Here is a 22,539-nt window from a genome sequence, read left to right on the forward strand (position 1 = left end):
ACCAGCACGTGAAGTGATTTGTGCTCTCCTCGTGCCTAAATACAAATCTACACTTTAAATACACGTGAAACACAGACCCGTTTATATCCCGTGTACCAATCTATACACCAACATTAACATACGCACCATACATACAACACATAATATGCACACAGGGGCGGGGCACATTGCCACACCGCATTATGTTTTTATGCACTAAACAATACATTTTAAATAGTAATAATACAAAACAATACAAAATAGACAAAATACACACAGGGGCAGGGTGTACCCTGCCATTACAAAGGTTTGACTAACGAAAAAACAGCATCTTGTCATGAATGAAGAAAAAACGTCTTACGTCCATCAACAGTCACTTGGAAGTTGGTAAAGTCAGGAACATAGAGCCTATAGGATGCTTGTTTAAAATCATACTAGACAAAATGTATTGTAGCATTTTGAAGTATTTGAGATTTAGAAGTGTAGTTTAAGGTAGTATTTATATTGTTTTAAAGTACAGGTAAGTATATTTACTCAATTGCACCATTGTGTTTAAATGGAAACCTGATGTGACTAAGCTTATAACAATTAACATTATATCAACATACATTTGAGTTACTAAGTACCATACTTCAGGTTCATATACCAGTGATTTTAAGTTACAAAAACACATGTTCATTTTATGTACCACACTCTTAATAAATTAATCAGCCACTGTTTCTGAAGCACAAGGCATCCCCATGCATTTAAATGGAACACCTGTAATCTCTCATCTTGAGACTGTGATACTGAAAATCATTTCAAGCTGTTCTTTATAAATACTCTTTTTTTTCTCAAACCGGCAATTTACATGGAAGAAGCAGACCATCTTGCTTGTTACTCAGCTTAAATACAGCAGACATAGATTCTCTCTGGAGCATACTGGCTTTAGATATAATAAGAGAAAAAGATGCATTTAAATCCTGTATGGGGAATCATAGAGAAAGAGGTATTGACACAGAAATGCTAAGACATATGGAAACGATTTTATAGCCTGATACAAAAAACTAGTTACACTGCAATTGGTTTTCATCATTAGCTGTAGGTAAAACGTATTTTTGAAAATCTTCTCTGTTATTTGGTTTTCAAACAAATGCAGCACATATCTGTTGTTTTACAATCTATTTGGTTGTTGAGAAAATAATATTTCCAAGGACAATTTTATTCTACTGCCATTCTGCTGCTTTACAGAAATAATCCACTATCTGTACAAGAGTGTACCAACTTTTCAATAGTTCAATTTTCTTCCTTTTTTTAACTGACTGAAATAATCCAGATAGGATATGATAATATATTTATGATGGCCTGTACTGTTCTGTTTGTGTTCAGTTGCTTATTGTTCCCAGAATCTCATCAAGTAGCTTCTTGAAAGCTCCCAGGGTGTCACTTCAACAACATTACTGGGGAGTTGGTTCCAGACTCCCACAATTCTCTGTGTAAAAAAGTGCCTCCTATTTTCTGTTCTGAATGCCCCTTTATCTAATCTCAATTTGTGACCCCTGGCCCTTGTTTCTTTTTTCAGGTCGAAGTCCATTGGGTCGACATTGTCATACCTTTTAGAATTTTGAATGCTTGAATCAGATCGCCGCGTAGTCTTCTTTGTTCAAGACTGAAAAGATTAAATTCTTTTAGCCTGTCTGCATATAACATGCCTTTTAAACAAACCCTTCACGTGCATTTAAATTATGTAATAGTATGTGAGCACGGGATTGCACAAATTAGTTCACGTGCTGGGATTCAAGTGAATAATTAATTAGTAATTGAATCCCGGCACAACAGTATATATAGCACTTTTCACTCACTCGGGGTTGTGTGTTCGATCAGTGGAGAACGGGTGTGGAGAGAGAAGCAGAAAATAAAACGTAAGAGAAAATAACAAATGTTAGTCGTGCAAGAGGACTCGCACGATACTTGTTTAGTGTTCGTCCACTGTCTGTTTTGTTTGTCTATTTATTTTGGCCTCAAGTGCCGTGTTCTGTTTTGTTCAAACCTTTTATTTTCTGTGTGTGTAATAAAACACTGAGCGCCACAGCGTCTCAGTTTCACCCACCAGTTCTGCCTGTCTGTGTGTTTCTTTCTGGCCTGACGTCACCCCTACAGCCAGCCTGTTCACAGTATTACGTTTGCAGTTCTCCAGTCGGTCGGTACAACCCCTGTGTTAAGAGACTGTTGCATGATCTTGGTTAGTGGCTTGTAAATAACTTCTTTCATTTCTTTTAGTACTGGGAGGATCTCATCTGGCCCAGGGGATTTGTTTATTTTAAGAGCTCCTAGTCCTTTAACACTTCTGCCTCTGTTATGCTACAGTTATTTAAAACTGGATACGAACAGGTCGACATGTTGTCCATATCCTCCTTTTTAAAAACTTGTGAAACGTAATCATTTAGTATATTTGCTATTTTTTTCTCTTCGTCTGTGATTTTGCCATTTGTATCTCTTAGACATTTTACCTCCTCTTTGAATGCTCTCTTGCTGTTATAATATTGGAAAACATTTTTGGAATTGGTTTTAGCTCCCTCAGAAATGCTCATTTCTACCTCTCTCTTGGCCTTTCTAACTTCCTTTTTTATTTGAGTTTGCAGTTCCAAGTACTCTTTCTGTGCACTTTGTTCTTCTTCCCTTTTAAATGCTCTGTAAAGTGCCTTTTTTTCTCTGAATTGATCTATTAAACCATTTTGGACATTTTGTTTTAGATTTTGATTTGTCTACTTTTTGGATGTAATTGTTTTGCGCCTCTAGTACTACATTTTTGAAAAATAGCCATTAAAAATCACTTCAAATGAGATCATGTTGTGATCAGTAAAAAATGAATTTGAAAACATCAAAACTTCCAGAAAATTGCTCTTTACGTACAGGTCATGAAATCAAAATGAATCTTCCTTTTACAAAGTGGCATCTAAGCGTTTTATGTAAACTTAGAACTGTAAATACTTCGTAAAGATGGTTCCAACCTTCCACATACACCAAATAGTTGGCAGTTTAGCAGAGCACATGTTCAGTCCCATACTTAGAAAAGCCATCTGCCCATTTTTGTTGAAGCAGGCATTTAATTCTGACACCAAGAGTGGCATAAATCAGAGGAGTGACAAAATCTCTTTTCCTCAGGCTCAATTAAATTGTGAAGTTTTTTTTACATTTGACTCCAGTAGCTGTGTTGTTCAGCAGGAACTTAGCCAGTGGTCTTCAGTATTGCAGTAAGCTCTCTATGGCTTCAGTGAAAGAGAACCAACGGAACATGCTGACAGAGGGGATCACTTTTGATGTGAAACCCATTTCCTGATAGGTTGAAAAGTAAGCTTGCGTGATGTCTCATGCATACTTCAAGGAAGCACCAGCATGAATTACAAAATCAATCAGCTCTGTAAAGGAATCTGAATTGAGTCCAGTCCTATTGTAAGTGATTCTGCATATAATGCACAGTTCACAGCCTACCTCTGTAAAGCGCTTTGTGATGGTAGTGCACTATGAAAGGCGCTATATAACAATAAAGATATACTACTACGACTACTAATACTACTACTAATAATAATAATAATAATAATAATCTTTATATTTTATAAAGCGCCTAAATGCACACATCTCAAAGCGCTGTACAAACACATAAAACGCAGAGAACCATATATACAGTACTGTGCAAAGGTTTTAGGCAGGTGTGAAAAAATGCTGTAAAGTAAGAATGCTTTCAAAAATAGACATGTTAATAGTTTATATTTATCAATTAACAAAATGCAAAGTGAGTGAACAGAAGAAAAATCTACATCAAATCAATATTTGGTGTGACCACCCTTTGCCTTCAAAACAGCATCAATTCTTCTAGGTACACTTGCATACAGTTTTTGAAGGAACTCGGCAGGTAGGTTGGCCCAAACATCTTGGAGAACTAACCACAGTTCTTCTGTGGATTTAGGCAGCCTCAGTTGCTTCTCTCTCTTCATGTAATCCCAGACAGACTCGATGATGTTGAGATCAGGGCCATACCATCACTTCCAGGACTCTTTGTTCTTCTTTACGCTGAAGATAGTTCTTAATGACTTTCGCTGTATGTTTGGGGTCGTTGTCATGCTGCAGAATAAATTTGGGGCCAATCAGATGCCTCCCTGATGGTATTGCATGATGGATAAGTATCTGCCTGTACTTCTCAGCATTGAGGAGACCATTAATTCTGACCAAATCCTCAACTCCATTTGCAGAAATGCAGCCCCAAACTTGCAAGGAACCTCCACCATGCTTCACTGTTGCCTGCAGACACTCATTCGTGTACCGCTCTCCAGCCCTTCGGCGAACAAACTGCCTTCTGCTACAGCCAAATATTTCAAATTTTGACTCATCAGTCCAGAGCACCTGCTGCCATTTTTCTGCACCCCAGTTCCTGTGTTTTCGTGCATAGTTGAGTCGCTTGGCCTTGTTTCCACGTCGGAGGTATGGCTTTTTGGCCGCAAGTTTTCCATGAAGGCCACTTCTGACCAGACTTCTCCGGACAGTAGATGGGTGTACCAGGGTCCCACTGTTTTCTGCCAATTCTGAGCTGATGGCACTGCTGGACATCTTCCGATTGCGAAGGGAAGTAAGCATGATGTGTCTTTCATCTGCTGCAATAAGTTTCCTTGGCCGACCACTGCGTCTATGGTCCTCAACGTTGCCCGTTTCTTTGTGCTTCTTCAAAAGAGCTTGGACAGCACATCTGGAAACCCCTGTCTGCCTTGAAATTTCTGCCTGGGAGAGACCTTGCTGATGCAGTATAACTACCTTGTGTCTTGTTGCTGTGCTCAGTCTTGCCATGGTGTATGACTTTTGACAGAAACCTCACCTTGTTAGCTGAGTTTGGCTGTTCCTCACCCAGTTTTATTCCTCCTACACAGCTGTTTCTGTTTCAGTTAATGATTGTGTTTCAACCTACATATTGAATTGATGATCATTAGCACCTGTTTGGTATAATTGTTTAATCATACACCTGACTATATGCCTACAAAATCCCTGACTTTGTGCAAGTGTACCTAGAAGAATTGATGCTGTTTTGAAGGCAAAGGGTGGTCACACCAAATATGGATTTGATTTAGATTTTTCTTCTGTTCACTCACTTTGCATTTAGTTAATTGATAAATATAATCTATTAACATGTATATTTTTGAAAGCATTCTTACTTTACAGCATTTTTTCACACCTGCCTAAAACTTTTGCACAGTACTGTACATACAGCATATTAAGAGTATATGTAATATAAAAAGAAATAGTTAAGAAACTCACCACATTGCTCCCTAGAACCAGTAGATACAGAAACGTGTTTAGGTTGTAGCATGCAATTTATTATCGAGAAGAGATGCCTGGGATTAGCAGAGCCCTCTCATGAGATTAGAATAAAAAAGTGATCTGGCTGAGTTTAGAGCATTCCTATATACAGTTTTGTGCTCCTCCATATTTCAAAATGAACAGTTAGGCCAGTATCCCTCCACCTGCTTTCAAGCCCATGCCCTGCAGTTTTCATAGAGCGTAACTGATCATTATACCATGGAGAACAATGGGTATAGGAAACCAGGATATCAAGGACATTGCACACGTTCGTATTATAAGACTCCACCATATCCGCCAGCACCCGAGGCTGATTGTCGTAAAATCGAGTAGAAAAAAAACATCTTAAACTTTTTTTTTTCATACAAAACCTTTTTTGTGGTTTTGTTTTTTTAAGTAGCTTTGAAACGCTGTGTATTATTATCACTGTATCTAACAAGTAGCAGGGGTTCTGTAAATGTATGCCTTTAAAGACGAAATAAGTGGATTACAGGTCACGATGCAGTTTAACCATGTAACTTGCAGAATCTGAACATGAGCATATCACATCAGCCCATGATTTCGCAAATTTGTACAAAATTGTTCCAAACAGTGCTGCTAAAGAAACAGAATGGCAACTTCAAGATCAGCCATTACATTGTCGTTTTTGTTATGTTCATCTTAGAAAGTAAACTGGCTACTTACAGCTGGATTGCTTTGAATCTCTGGGTAATGTGTTTGAAATCATTTTCAAATGTTTTGGTAAATACTTATTGTAAAGCTGATGAGAATGTGGCATAGTTTTTGCAGCAGGTGCTTGTTTACAGAAAAGATTACAGATACTGTATGTACATGTGCTTGATTTAAAGTACCGGATTGCACCATAGTTCGAACAAATTCATGGGAAAGGCTTTCTTCTCCCTCAGGCTTTTTCTTTATTCTTGTTACCGCTGCAGTTATGATGTACAGCGCCACATGAGGTACGGTGGTGCACTGCTTAGGGCCTCTGAAATTCTGCAAGCTTTTTTTTTTCTTCCAGAAACAATACACTGCAGTACTTGGACACAATTTCTGTTTTTCTGTATGGCTTCTTTAGTGACATCTTCATCTTTCTTTGCCTACTGGCTTACTGACTTTGGGCTGGACCAAATCAAACCCTGATCACTCTTGGGAAAGAGTGTTTATGCGATAATTTTCTTTATCCCAAAACCAAAACTAGTCATTTCCAATCCAAGAAAGGGGCGGAGAGAAGTTTTGCAGGAGTAGGAGGGCCCGCCGAAAGCAACATGAAAACCAATCCCCAGCTGGTATTTGTGACCTTAAGAAGGGGCGGAAACAAGGCAGAAACAAGGCGGTAACATGCGAAAAGGCAGGCGAAGACAGCCAGGCCAGAAACAAAAGAAATAAATAAAAGTCTGTGTTGTACTACTGTTTCGTTTGAATATCAGTGAATGCTATTACATACAACTACTACTAATAGTAATAATAATAAAAATGCATTTAATAATAATAATAATAATAATAATAATAATAATAATAATAATAATAATAATAATAATAATAATAATAATGGCTCACTCGGTGCACCTCAAAGAGGATTACAACAGCATCAAGACTTTGCTGGACACCTTGAAGTATGATGAGTACAGCTGGGAGGTCATAGGAGACTTCAAAATGGTGGCATTCCTGATGGGTCTCCAAGGCGGTTTTACCAAGTTTCCCTGCTATCTTTGCCTTTGGGACAGCAGGGACACCAAGGCGCACTACCACAGGCGGGACTGGCCACAGCGGACCGAGTTCTCTGTGGGGAGGAACAACGTCAAGTGGAAGCCACTGGTGGACCCCCGGAAGGTGCTGATGCCACCACTGCACATCAAATTGGGCCTTATGAAACAATTTGTCAGAGCTCTAGATAAGGAGTCGGCAGCCTTCAAGTACCTTCAAGACTTCTTCCCTAAGCTGTCTGAGGCAAAGGTCAAAGCCGGTGTCTTCGTCGGACCACAGATAAAGAAGATCCTGGAGTGCAATGAATTCCCCAAGAAGCTCACTAGTAAGGAGAAAGCGGCTTGGAACAGCTTTGTCGCAGTGGTTCGGGGCTTCCTGGGCAATCACAAGGCCGAAAACTATGTGGAGCTGGTTGAGACTCTGGTGAAGAACTACGGCACAATGGGCTGTAGGATGTCCCTCAAAGTCCATATCCTTGATGCTCATCTTGATAAATTCAAGGAGAACATGGGAGCGTACTCGGAGGAGCAAGGCGAGCGCTTCCACCAGGATATACTCGACTGAACACTCTTACCAAGGACAGTATAACGAGAACATGATGGGAGACTACATTTGGGGGCTGATTCGTGAAAGTGATTTACAGTATAATCGTAAATCTCGAAAAACTACTCACTTCTAAATCTTTTGTAGTCATTTTTGTATTACTTTAGTATAAATACATGTTAATTTGGATTCATATGTTGTTTTTTTCTGACTTTATGTGAACGAAAAGACACAAATTTGCCCGTTTTCTCATTGGAAATAAGTAAATTTCAAAATATCACTGTCCTGGTCACAAAAGCAAAGTTTGTGGGGAATAATAGCCATTTCCTATACTTTTGAGGCATAAGCAATTAGGAAATAACACTTACTACCCAGGAACAAAAATTGTGTTACATAATGAATAATAATAATAATATGCTTTTATTTTTATTGTGTAAAATATTGAAAACTACGGATGTGAGTTTGAAAGAAAACACACACTTGGCAATTACCTCGTTTCCACGACGTCTGTAGCATCGTGCTGCATTGTTCTGTCACTGTTATGGCAGCGTGCCACATTGTTTTCATGATTTTTGTAAAAATCCATACCGTGCCCTGGCTTGTGTCAACACCATGCAATGCCAGCATCCTCATACCCGACTGGCATGGTGCTGCCCAGAGCCCTGTTGTGCACAAGGCAGTATAGTAGGCTATAACTGCACAAGAACAAAGATTTAAAAAAAAAAAAAAAAAAAAGTCGGTGAATATAACATCCAAAAACCAACGTAACACTGTCGCCAGGATCAGTACCGGTACATATTATAAAATAAGAAGTCGAATGAAATGCTATCCAGTGCTGTGAAAAAAATAAAAAGTTGATTGCAGATTTTTTAATTTTTTTAAACTGACAGAGTTGGGTAGTTGTATATTATTATTATTATTATTATTATTATTATTATTATTATTATTATTATTATTATTATTATTATTTCTTCTGTCGAAAACCCAAAGCAAATTAAAAAAACTTCATCTTGATGCTTCTGAGATGACAGTTAGGCTACTGTCATCTACACAGATTTATATGTTTTCGAGGGGACCGCGTGACTTTAAGTCTTTAAACTTCATTAAAACTGTTTTTAGGGCTAGTGTGTTTGCTTTGTTGACTGTTATACTGACTTATTTTTTACTATTTTTTTTTTAACAGAGGCTGAAAGAATTAAAGCAAAGGGAATTTGCTCGCAATGTTGCTTCCAAGTCCTGGAAAGATGAAAAGAAACAGGAAAAAGCACTTAAGCGCCTCCATCAGCTGGCTGAGCTACAGAAGCAGTCTGAATGGTTAGTACTCAAAATGATAACACTGTTCCTGTGTTACATTTTTACTTTATGTTTCATTTACCCAGGTTTTGAGATACGGGTGTTAAACCATAATCATGCAGCAACTGTGCGGTGGAGCTGGCAGTTTCCCAATACTCACGTCTTTCCTCTCCAGATGCCTGGGGGCCTGGATCCAGTTTAGGTCACAAGATCAGTTAGCTAACCCCCAGTGGACATTAGTCAATATCACAATACCATAATTCAGCATAATTGGCTCTAGGTGATAGAGCCCCACCACTGTGAGGCAGTTCAGGTGCATTTGCAGATCTGTTAGCGGCTCTGAAAACCATTGTGCTAAACACAAACCCAAACTACTACTAATAATAGTAATATAGTGAATTGAAAATAAATGTGTGATCCAGTAAAGTGGAAGTCTTAGAGTATGCAGTTCTAAATGCTGAAATTCTGAAATAAATTCACATAATATACTTCATACAATGTATCTCATTGTTACCCCTGGATTAATCACTCCATAGCTTTGTCATTTTATTAACATTAAAACATATCAAATATATTTTATTTCTATTTGTGTTCATCTTTGGCTCCATAGACTCTAAGTATATATATATATATATATATATATAATTTTAAAAAGGTAAGCTGATGTATACCAAAGGAATCAAAAAGAAAAAGGTAATTTAGATACACAAAAATGTGAATAATTGATTTTTAAAAAAAATCAATATCAGGATGTTTCCGACTACAAGTCCTTCTTCAGCTGGATGGAAAAAACATTACCTTTTGCTTTTTGATTTTGCACCTTTTTGTTCACAACAGTTTTCCTTTTTAAAATTAGTAGAACCTTTGTGTATTTCGGGGGGCTGGAGCCGGGACTCCTCCCCTGTGTCATCCCGCTAAAATATCTGTCAGTCAACCTTTAATTACCTGTCAGTCACCCTATTTAAACCATAGCCAGCTTCATAATTCTCGTCTTGCTTTTCAGTTTGCAGTTAGCACGCAGACTTGCAGACCCAATCTTAAAACAAACCTTTGTTTTCAATTGGTATAAATGACTACTCACCCGAGGCAGCTTTTGTTGTCATCTCACTCACATGAAAAATGTATCTCTCCTTCTGGCTATCTTTCTTCAAGAAATAATCCACCAAAAAAACTTTCAAAGAAATCCGGCCGTCCTGCTTCTCCTTCATATGACAATGCTGCTGCTTTAATCCCTGCTTCGCTGCTCTAAACACATCAGAGCTCAGGATGATTCTCCAGAGCAACTTTTTTTTACAAGGATTGGCCCATCGACAAACTTGTGAAAGCTCTTTGACTAGTTGAGATCCAAACTAGTCAATTCTCGCGTCGCCCCTGCTGCATTGCAAACGTCACTCGCCTCCGATTCAGGGACTATAACCCCTCAGTTTTCAGTTTCACTACCGAGGAGATTTGGGCATCAAAGGAGAGGTTACTATCCAGAAGTACACCAAGGCTTCGTACAGTGGGGGAAGGCAGCAGCAGACAGTTTCCAAGGTTCAAGGAAGCAATATTGAGATTCTTGAGTTGAGTTTTCAATCCTACTAGAAGTAGTTCAGATTTGTTAGTGTTGAGCTGAAGAAAATTGGCAGACATCCAGGCCTTGATGTCTTGGGTGCAAGCTAAGAGCCGGACCATGGCAGAGGGACATTCAGGGTCTAGTTTTAGGTAGAGCTGGTGTAATCTGAATAGGAGTGAAACATGAGCCTATGTTGGCAGATGAGGTGACCCAAGGGAAGCATGTAGATGCTGAAGAGAAGACACCGCAAGTGACCGGGTTTGCGTCAGCACTGTTTCCATCATAGGAAACAGACTGCATGCGTCCAGATAGGTAAGTGGTCAGCCAGGAGAGACAGGTTCCAGAGATCCCAGCATACTTCTGAAGGCGGTCAAGAAGAATGCTATGCTCTATGGTATCAAAAGCAGCAGTTAGGTCAAGGAGGACAAGGACAGAGGGAGTGGCAGCATCAGCATTAAGCAGAAGATAATTTACAATCGGGAGCAGAGCAGTTTCGGTACTGTGATGCGGCCAGAAGCCAGACTGCAGAGATTCAAGCAGATTGTTATCTGTGAGATGTTTCATCAGCTGGCTGGCTACAGCCCTTCCAAGGGTTTTGGAGAGAAAAGAAAGATTGGATATGGGACGGAAGTTAGATAAGACAGCCCGGTCAAGGGAGTGTTTTTTGAGCACTGGTGTTACTCAGGCAGTCTTGAGGGCAGCAGGAACCAGGCCTGAAACCAGGGACAGGTTGAGAGTGTGCATAATGGAAGGAGCAAGGTCAGAAGCACAGAGACGGACAAGATTTGTTGGACAGGTGTCCAAGGGGCACGTGGCAGTAGTTGATTTCAACAATAGGCTGGAGACATCAGTAATGGAGAGAGGAGAGAAGGAAGAGAGAGCAGGAGGGGCAATCGGAGGGGAGTCAAAGTGGTCAACTACTATACTAGGTTTGTGGCAGGAGAGCGTAGAATAAATGGTGTCGATTTTGTTCCAAAAGAAAGAGGAGAAATCATGGCAGGTAAGAGAGGAAGATGAATGGGAGATGAATTTATCGATGGCTGGATGCAGGATTTGATCAATGGTTTTGAAGAGAATATTTGGTTTATATCATATATAAACCAATGGATATGATTTCAGAGAAGTACTTCACCCTGGAAGCAGCGAGCACACTAGCTACTGAGGTGATCGGTCCAAATCTCTCTGTGAACTGTTAGTCCAGACAACCTCCATTTTCCATTGTTTCCTTTGATTTACACAATCTACTCAACACTTTGAAGAGGCAAGAGAATTTTTATTGTGAAACAACAGTTAATGAAAAATAAAAAAATAAACTGAAATGTCTTGGTTAGATAAGTATTCACCCCCCTGAGTCAATACTTGGTAGAACCACCTTTGGCAGAAATTACAGCTGTGAGTCTTTTGGGGTAAGTCTCTAACAGGTTTGCACATCTGGATCGTGCAATATTCCCCCATTCTTCTTGGCAAAATTGTTCAAGCTCTGTCAGGTTGGATGGGGATCATTGGTGGACAGCAATCTTCAATCTTGCCACAGATTCTCAATTGGATTCAAGTTTGGGCTTTGACTGGGCCACTCTAGGACATTCACTTTCTTGTTTTTAAACCACTCCAGTGTCGCTTTGGCTGTGTGCTTGGGGACATTGTCCTGCTGAAAGGTGAATCTCCGTCCCAGTGTTAGGACTTTTGCAGACTGAAGCAGGTTTTCCTCAAGGATTTGCCTGTATTTAGCTCCATCCATTTTGCCCTCTACCCTGACAAGCTTCCAAGTCCCTGCCGATGAAAAGCATGCCGATAGCATGATGCTGCCACCACCATGCTTCACAGTAGGGATGGTGTTACCTGGGTGATTTGCTGTGTTGGGTTTGCACCAGACATAACGCTTTGCATTTAGGCCAAATAGTTCAATTTTTGTTTCATCCGACCACAGAAAATTTTGCCACATCTTTTCAGAGTCTCCCACATGCCTTTTTGCAAATTCCAAGCAGGATTTTACATGGGCTTTTTTCAGAAATGGCTTCCTTCTTGCCACTATTCCATACAGGCCAGATTTGAGGAGTACCTGAGTTATTGTTGACACATGGACAGTTTCTTCCATCTCAGCCATGGAACGCTGTAGTTCTTTCAGAGTTGTCATTGGCCTCTTGCTGGCTTCTCTGACCAATGCCCTTCTTACCCGGCTGCTCAGTCTGGGAGGACAGCCTGCTCTAAGCAGATTTTGGGTGGTGCCGTATACCATCCACTTCTTAATGATCGACTTGACTGTGCTTCAAGGGATATTCAATGGCTTTGAAATCTTTTTATACCCCTCCCCTGATCTGTGCCTTTCCACAACATTATCCTGGAGTTGTTTTGAAAGCTCCTTGGTCTTCATGGTAGTATCTTTGCTTTGAATGCACTACCTAACTGTGGGACCTTACAGAGACAGGTGAATTTAATCTGAAATCATGTGAACCACTTTTATTGCACACATATGGACTGCATTTAACTTATCGTGTGAATTCTGAAGGCAATTGGTTGCACCTGAGCTTATTTAGGAGTGTCATAGCAGTGGGGGTGAATAGTTATCTAATGAAGACTTTTCAGGTTTTTATTTTTAATTTATTTGTTTTTCATCCCCCCCCCATTTTTTCACACATTGAAAGTGTTGAGTAGGTTGTGTAAATCAAAGGAAAACAAATCCCATTTAAATGCATCAAGATTTCAGGTTGTAACACAACAAACTGTGAAAATGTCCAAGGGGGGTGAATACTTAGTACTTACTTACTGTATGGGTATTAATGTATTTGTTTTAAAACAGTCCAATTATGGAGCATATACTGATGTTGCTCATTAGTGGAATAGACTTTTAAGTGTGTGCAGCAATCAAATTGTGTGGCCTTGTTCAGCCTATTTGTAACTCAAGGCAACTCAAAGCAAATCCTTTTCCCTGCATCCCCATAAACCATTCAGCTGGTCTGAGCACAGCTGCACCATTCTGACAAGCCCCAATGGGCCATAGCCATAGCACGTCTAAGGTTGCTGCTTTGAGCCTACATGACTTAACCAATTATAATCCAGTTTCTGTTGCATGCTAAAGGTGTTTGGTGCTTATAGTAAGCTCCTAGATTACAATAGACCATATTTAAAACTGTTCAATATAACTGACTCGTTTCAAAATAGTAAATAAAAATGAATATGTTTATACCAAAAATGCAGTTTATATTTGTATCTCAGTCAAGGCTTATTTTTTTTAGCTTTTTTAGTGATGAAGTACATACAGTGATGACCAGTTTAGGAGTTTGGCATTATGCACACAAGAATGGCACTTTTCAAGTACAGAAATATTATAACCAAACCAATATAAAACATTTGAGTAATCTGTCTTCGTTTAAAACTATGTTTGAGCTTTCCAATATATAATCTCTCTTAACCAATACCTGAATGTACAAACCATATACAGAAAAGCAGTCACAGTGGGTTACCTATTCCCTTCCCTTTTCAACTACTTATAAAGATGTTAATAATATTCAAGCTTCAAAGGTTCAGATATCAGAGCATAATTCTTTTAAAAAAATCCTAGATATGTGATAATTAGGGCCCCAATTTTATCATGTCTCCCTTAAAGCAATGTCGTTTCAGGAAAAGTGTATTTTGTTCTCATTTTACTTTTTGTGGCTTTTTTTTATTTTTACTACCAAACGCATACAAATATATGTTCAAATGAAATCTACACGACACATTCTGTATTGTCAAAGCAACTGTATAAATAAATGCAAAGTTCATACTGTACAGTGCTGTGCCCTAATGCTGTTTCACTCCTTTTTTGCAGTGGTCCTGGAAGTGGTCCAATGTTTAGAGCCACCACAGTTGCCGCAGACGACCAGCAGCAGGAGAGAACATTCACAGACAAGGATGATGGGAATGGAGATCGCTACATACTTATTGGAGATGGAAACTATATGGCTGGCACAACCTCCAATAACCCACTGGAACTTCCTGTCACCAGAGAACAATTGCACAAATCATTTGGAAAGATTGGTATACAGTTAGCTACAGATTTCAACAACCAAAGAGCGGGGGTCTCATTTTGCTTCTCTAAAAAGGCCCAGATGAAGCTAGAGTCATCTGCATCAGTTTTCAGTGACACCACAGAGGAGGCCAATGATAGAGAAGAGCTACACAGTCAGAAAGGAAAGCAAATAGCTGAAACATTTCGAGCTCACATACCTTCACCAGGAGATCCTGCAGATGACAAAGAACCAAAAGAACAACAGATGGACAACACAACACAAAACAAACAGGAAAAAGACCCTGAATTCTACCAAAGTGTGACCTCACATAGCATAACTGACAAGGGAGATTCTCCCTTAATAGTCTTCACTGGATCTTTTGAAAACACTGACTTAGACAAAGGACTACCAGGGTTAAGCCACAGTCCTGAGGCAGATTTAGACAATAATGAATCTAATGCATCCAACTGTTTTGCAGCAAGAGATAACAGCAGTAAAGACACACATGCTGAGGGAGACTCAAGCTATCAACAAAGAAAGGTTCTCATTGAGGAGTTCCTTGATACTGAGCCAGGCACACAAATGACCTTTGATTCAGACAAGGTCAAACCTGAAGAATCCTTGGGCAATATAAGTGTAGCTTATATGAGTGATGAGTGTGCTTTTAAACAGGGATGTGGGGAATCAAGTAGAGTGACTAAAACAATAGGGCCCTTCCTTGATGTTCTAAGCAAAGATGGAGCTACGATGTTGAAATGGCCATCTGAACTGTTACTGCATACTAAGACTGAACCCTGCATTTCATATAGTTGCAACCCTCTATATTTTGATTTCAAACACTCAAGAAAAAAGCACATTACACAAGATGGCACACTGTCAGTAGAGACAGAATACTGTAATGTAGACATGGTGGATGAAGAAAGCAAAGAAACTATTGTTGAGTTGCAAACTCACAATCAGGAAACAAATCAGTCAGATTTCTTCAAACCAAAGAAGGAGAAACATTACAAAGCACACCAAACCCTGAAACTAAAATTAGAAGCTGTTAACAAGGCAAGCAGTAGTTGTAAGCACAATATCAAATCTAAAGATGGAAGAGGTTATAGACAACATGATGTGACACACAATGAAAGCGTGAATGCAAAAAGGTTTGGCTTTAAGAAACGGAAGAGATCTCTAAATGATGAATCTTCAAATGAAAGTGACGTGGCAGAGCAAAGTAAAAAAAATAACAATCCATTTTCCCCTTCAGAGGATATCGGCCAAAATTTTAATGAAGAAGCACCTGAAAGTGACTGTCGGTTGAAGGCAAAGAATAATTTTTTGGACTTTATTTCTAATAGTGGAGATTCTAAAAAGGAAATCTACAGAAAGTCTCTTAGTGATAAGTCAAGTTCCTATAGCAGCTATTCGGAAATGGATACTGATAGCGAGTCTTCGAGGTATTCATCCTCTTTTGATTCGTCTCACAGGTCATCATCAGAAAGAGGTTCCAGTTACTCCAGAACTTATGGTGTCACATCCAGTGGCAGAACTTACTCCAGTTGTAGATCCAGTGATGATAGTACAAGCAGCAACTCACATCATTGTTCAGCCAGAAAGTCTCATCAAGATTACAAGAATACCCATCGGCATAAAATGAAAAACTGTTCCTCGTCTTCTGAGGAGACCAATGATGATGATGAGTACTTCAGATACAGCAGAAGCAGGGATAGGAAAAGAAGCAGGGAGCATGGGACAACTCAGAGCCGAAGTAGAACTTCACACAGTAGCAGCACTTCTGGTCAAAGTAGTGACTGGAAAAGATGTTCCAATCCACGTTCCAGGTCCAGTAGAAGAAGCCATCGTTCCGATAAATCCGGATCTAAATCTAGGCATTCAAGCAGCAACAGTGACAAGAAGTTAAGTCAGAGGAGGTCTAGGTCATTTTCGAAACTCCCATTAGCTAAGAACAGAGAGACGGTTAAGGACACAGGAAGACAACACCAAACTGAAACAGGAGATCCTGCGCAGAACTGCAGCAGAAAGCATGCAGTCAATTGTCATAAGAAAATGTTTCCAGCTGATAAAACTAATGAAGGAAAAAATCTTCTTGAAAAATTCCATCCCAAGGAACCTTATGAAGAGAAGACACATCCATCAAAAGCATTGAACATAAGCAGTGTAAAACTGAAGGATCCACCCCAGGTTTACTTTGGGTCTCGAATCCCATCACTGCTCACCAACGCACCAGCATTACCCTTAATTGGAAAATTGCCTTCTGCCAAAAAAAGTTGCAAGAAAGATGAGCACAATAGAAATAAAAGCAGAGATAAAGTGGATGTTCATAAAAGCAATGCAACGGGGGCTCTCATTGGTCCTAAACAGTCTGAGACTCGTCTTCCTGAAGGGGAAGTCACAGAGTGCAATCTTCAGAGCTCAGAGGTGGTGCTGATTGAAGGGCAACTGCTACACACTGAAGGAAATGAACTCAGTCTACAGAACTACTGCCCGGTCCTTCAAGGACTGCCTGAGGCATGTTCCTTTTCTGTTAATTCCACTGAGGAGCAGAAAGCCCAGTTATCGAATATCGGAAAACACTTTGCTTCAAGGGAAGGCTCCCCACAGTATCCTTTAAAGACTAAAATGCAGAACATGGAGGAAACAGAGCTTCAGTTTGAGAACTCAAAATGCGTTTCGCCGCCTCTGACTGAACAGCCCATAACCTTCACACCGGATGAAATCGACAAGTATAGATTGCTGCAGCTCCAGGCTCAGCAGCATATGCAGCAGCAGCTGCTGGGGAAGCATGTGAAGGTACTACCATCTCCTACTGAGGTACCCACTTTCAGCCCTGCGCCGGCCTTTCAAACAATCCCTATTCAGCAAACCAATCCCATTACAAGCATCCGCCAGGCGCTCATTCAGCACCATGCGCTGGCAGCCTTTACATCTGCCCTGCACCCCCATGGCAGCCTACAGCCCTTGGCACACATTCACCCTTTCCCTCAGCCACACTTTAATCGCATTTCTCTTTCCCCATTTGCTCCAGCAATTTTTCCTGCCCACCCAGCTGCTCTGCTGGCAGGCCACCCCTTGCATTTTGTTCCTGCGTCCTCCTTCCACCCAGCCCATCTGGCTCTTCATCCAATGCCACACAGCTCCCTTTTTCCCGCCTTAATAGCTCCTAGCCCAGTCATGGCAGCTGCTGCTGCTGCTTCTGCTCTCCATCTACACCCTTACTTTCATACTCTTTTCCCAGGGCAGGATTTGCAGCCCCACTCTGGCCCCAGCACTTGAGTGCACACACACCTCTTAGTGAATATGTAGCTGTGGCCAAAAGTTTTGCATCACCCTATGGAATTAACTAAAATTGATTCATAAAGTTGAATGAAACATATACGTTAACATATTTAATTACATGCCGCTTTGTAGTCTTCCATGTAATTAACGAAAAACTGACAAAAATTGAAAAATGTGACATTTCGTAATCTAACATGAAATACTTTACTACTATTATGACTTTTACGATATCATTTTGTAGTTTCTTTGATTACATGATGTTAAATAAAATATCTAAATTATGTTCATATATTTTTTTTTGTTTGTTTTTTCTAATCCTAAAATTCAAGGTGATGCAAAACTTTTGGCCATAGATGTATAAGAAAATGTTAGAAGTCTCTATATTGATTTACTGACTAAAACTGACAGCATTTTGACCCTTGACAGCCATATAAATATTGTGAGGGTCTGTGGCTCCAATCTTTGATTGAGGCTGCGACCGAAGTATTCTTTGTGGGTTGTGGTTCCTGTATAGCTTTTCAAATAAAATGTATAGATGATGGAGAAATCTGTTGGTTTCTGAAGATGCCTTGTGCACTACAGAGTTTTCCCATCTTGGTAAGGCCACCTACCTTTATTAAAAATGCCTATTATAGGAAATAATACATAAGGATGTTTTTTCCTCAGTGTATTTTGTTGGCCTGTGATAAAGTATATAGTAGTATTCTTTGTTTGGAGAAACTTGAGTATATATTTTTTTTGTTTCTAGTGCTTTATATTCTAGAGTGTCAGAAAAATAAAACTGTTCATACAGTTTATGTGACATATTTTGTTATTACCTGTATTCGTGCAAAACATCAACACACACATATTTTATTTTTCCCAAATAGATTTCCTTGTGTTTTTCAAAACTGAAACAGCTGCTATAAAGGCAGGATATACATTTGGATTTCAGAAAAGTATTTTAGCAAATGTATGTTTTTTTTTGTGCTTTGCATCGGCACAAAACACTGAAACTGACTACAGTGCAGAATATTACAGAGGCGTTAAAGAGCATTGAATGGAATTTAATGTGGCACATAGGCAGTTTTAACAGGGTTAGGGTTAGGTCAAATGTAAACGCAGCATGCAACTTTACAATTGTCTTTTAAACTGAATGTAATGAGTTTATACTTGGCTGTTTACAGTAGTATGGTCATTTTATTAGACAATATGTAAACACTTGTATTTTTATGTCAGACGATCGTGAGCAGTCAGCAAGTAAACTGAATTGCACTGACTAATGTACCAGTATATGAAATGCTGCTTATTAGGCACTCCCATTTACAGGATTGTAGTATGATGCAATAATATATTTTTCAATATATATATATATGTACTGTACTTTGTAATGTAAATACGATTATTGCTGATGTGAGGTGCACAACACTGTAAGATATTCTGTATGATACCCTTTTAAGATCATTTTTGTTTACTGTTATTTTCTTGCAGATATTTGTTAGTACTTAAAAGTGTCTGTAAAGGAATGTGATGGAAAAATATTAAAGGTTAATGTTATTTGAACAATAATCCCTTTTTTATATCACATTACTTATTATTATTACACATAGTATTTACATTGTAGAACTGCCTGACCTTCTAGAGCTCACAACCAACTCTCATGCTGCCCTGCTCAACATAGGGTATGTGCTATTTAACCGAGTTCCTTTTTAACAAGAGCAGATAACCATACACCAGAAATACACCTTCCTCACAGTAGATGCACAAATCTGTGTAAAATGAATAGATAGCAATTAAAAAAAAAAAACTTTAACTATGAGTGAAATTTACAACCATCCTAAAAAAAAAGTGAACGACTTGTTTGAACTTGAGTACTACTGAAAAGTGAAGGGGCCATGCAAAAGTCATGATAATATAAAATGATATATAAAATATATTAGGTCCGTTTTTTTAATGAACAACATGTTAGAGAAAGCTGGTTTGTTGAAGGTAGTAACATTTTCAAAATCCTCTTTGAGGTTTGAAATAACCAAGCTTAAATTTACTGCAACTAGTTTGGAATAAAACTTCTGGTAATTGCACTGTAGAGCAGCTAAACGTGAATATTTTGTAGAAGATGCTTTGAAAACAGCCATTACAGCAGAATAGACATCACTGACATAGTGCTCTAATTTAAGGCATAATTTACACCCCTGAAATGCATAGATCCATACATCAATGAATTTTGAGTAAAATCAGGCTCCTACGAAGTCCATTGACTCCCCTAATTAGTCACTGAAATATAAATTATAACCAGGCTGAGGCCAGGGGGTTGGCATCTGGTGAGGGTAATGGCTAAGACTTATGACCTTCAATGCAACAGGCCCATGCTGTAATTACTGAGCTCATAACATGAGGCTAATGTTTTGCCTTCATGCCAAAACCATGGGACATAAGTTCAATAGTATCACATGTATTAAAAATATACATTAGTTGCAACTGGTGCAAAGAAAATGATATTTCCTCTACTCGGCACTGTGTGTGGACACCAAAGACATGTTAGAGTTGTTTGACTTCTTTTTTCTTTTGCAACACAAAGCTGTTTTTTGTTTGTTCTAAAACCATCAAACCCATTTGATTCTGGTCTGCTGCCAAAGGAAACAATCTTAAGTCTGTCCCATTGGAAGATGGCATAAGTAATACAGTTGCAGACAAAAGTATTGACAGTCTATGCCTATTATACCATAATTCAAGGTAACAGATTAAGGACAAGTATTAAGTAAACTTTAAAACACTTTAGAAAAACAAAAAAAATAATCCAGACTTATTTCATTTGAGGCATTCGTTCATGAGAAAAATATTAACACCCCTGCGTTAGTGTTTTTTCATGTGTCCTCCTTTTCTTCAGCTCAGACAGATTGGATACACAATGCTTGGCTACAGCTTTTTTATTTAACTTTCTATTTAACTGTGCGTACTAGGTTTTCTTCATTGAAGGCTTTCCCTTTTTTCTCCAAACATACTGTGGTCCAGTTATATTCAAGTCTCATTGGACCAGAGAATTTTGTTGAATAATGTTTCAGATTCCTGTTCATATTTCTTGGCAAATTATAGACAGTTTGCAACAAGGTCTACATGCATACAACTCTTCTGTGTTCAGATACCTTTGTACAGTTCTTTCATGCACTATAATGCCTGATGCTTCTAAATCTTTCTTTAAGTACTGTAGCGTGTGGGTCATAATATCATTCTGTGTATGAAATTAACAGAAATGGATTACAAAGGGGAGTCCTAAGCCATTCTCTGTGTCCACTTGGTTTCTTTTAACAAACTCTGCCACTGACAAAGAATGCTTTTAAAAAGAGTCATAAACTAAATACTGGACAAGTGATTTATCTTCACCAGCGCTGAATAAATTCTGTGGCACCGGCGGTGTCTTTCAAAAGGTGAAACCAGACGGTTTTGGACTGCCTTGACACTATTGAGAGAGAACAGGACCCCTCATAAATACAACTGACGGGGCGAAACAGCGGACCAACTGAGAACACTGGGACTCTTGGAACGAGAACAACAAATGGTAAACACCCCACTTGGACACGAGCACAGCCCACAATAAACAAACTATCCAATCACATGGGTGGAGAGGATAACAAAGAACCAGCGTGACTTTCAAACAGTGCTCCCCACACTAGAAACAGAGCTCCCCACAGGAGAAACAGCGCTCCCGACATGAAACCCAAGGCTCCACACACAAATTCTCTGAACTTTGACAATCAGGAGAAGTGCTGAGGAAGTAGTTATGACTCGAGAAATTAACTGTAGCAAATGCTATCAAGTTAGTGGATAAACTGTTCTAGGAATAGAATATAACTTCCTGTTTTAGTGTGTAAGAAATGTATTTTGTTTGTTGAAATGTGCAACTCAAAGGAGGTGTCTCATAAATGCAGAGAATTTGATCATTGCCCCATTTCTGAGTTAATTTGAATATATAATCAGTTGAGGTTGATAACATATTATTAGTTTGGTAGATCACGTCCAAGCTAAATAAATTCACATAGTAAAACTAATTTGCTAAATTAGGTACTGGAATGTTGGATTCCGTTCTGAACGGGAAGTTGAATTAATTCTCGTGCATTTTGATATGAAACATGATCGATTAAAACGAGAAACGAGTATTGAAAATACTAATGCAAAGTAGACACTTTGTGTGATCAGTCATAATTAATATTAGTGTATTAATCATGTATGCTAATAATGTTATGGTCGTTGTAATCGTTTGACTATGGAATCAATGAACTGTACACTATTGACGTATATCTCTAACCAATCACCTTTCCTTTCTGTAATATTAGATTAGTTGTACACCCTTTCTATTCTTAAATAAAATATTGTTTTATATTTCTGACACGTTGCGTGAATGTCGATTATTGTCAAGGCAATCCGAGTTCTACATGATAATAAACTTAAATATGGTATATCTCATTTCTTACAGGTTGACGTCCCTGAGTGGGCAACTAGAGACTAATTTATATTTAAATAAATCGTATGCCTAATTCACTACAGTACCAGGCTTTTAATCTTGGATTTTTTTTAGCTGCTCAGGCGATTCTGCTACGTGCTATACCCATAATTTTCTTTGGACGTCTGCTTCTTTCAAGCATTTCAGTTGAATTTGTTCTGTGGTACTTGTTTATTGTTCTGATTGTGGATTTTGGTATTCCATATTTCTTTGATACTGTTCTGTAGCCATTCCCTTTGTTGTAGTTTGCTACAAGTGCTTTTCTCAAACGTGAATCCAACTCCTTTGTCTGGACCATCGTCTGCTGTTTTGCCAAAACTTTATTCTTCAACAGATTTTGTAAATTATGACCTCTTTTTCTGGCTATTGACTTTATATTGTTGGTTAGTTAC

The 22,539-nt window shown here is 38.9% G+C and overlaps 1 protein-coding gene across 2 annotated transcripts in view; it reads left to right on the forward strand.

Annotated features, from left to right (window-relative positions):
* LOC117394203 (G patch domain-containing protein 8-like) overlaps window positions 1-22,062 on the forward strand; it is a 138,058-nt gene extending 115,996 nt beyond the window's left edge. For both annotated transcript variants that reach the window (XM_033992280.3, XM_059012567.1), the window contains exons 3-4: window positions 8,735-8,865; window positions 14,208-22,062. In XM_033992280.3, coding sequence (XP_033848171.3) covers window positions 8,735-8,865; window positions 14,208-17,667 — 3,591 coding nt within the window. In that variant the 3' untranslated portion in view covers window positions 17,668-22,062. The remainder of the gene's footprint in view (window positions 1-8,734; window positions 8,866-14,207) is intronic.
* Window positions 22,063-22,539: the final 477 nt, after the last annotated feature.

The sequence above is a fragment of the Acipenser ruthenus genome, chromosome 3, assembly GCF_902713425.1.
Source record: "Acipenser ruthenus chromosome 3, fAciRut3.2 maternal haplotype, whole genome shotgun sequence".
Taxonomy (NCBI): Eukaryota; Metazoa; Chordata; class Actinopteri; order Acipenseriformes; family Acipenseridae; genus Acipenser; species Acipenser ruthenus.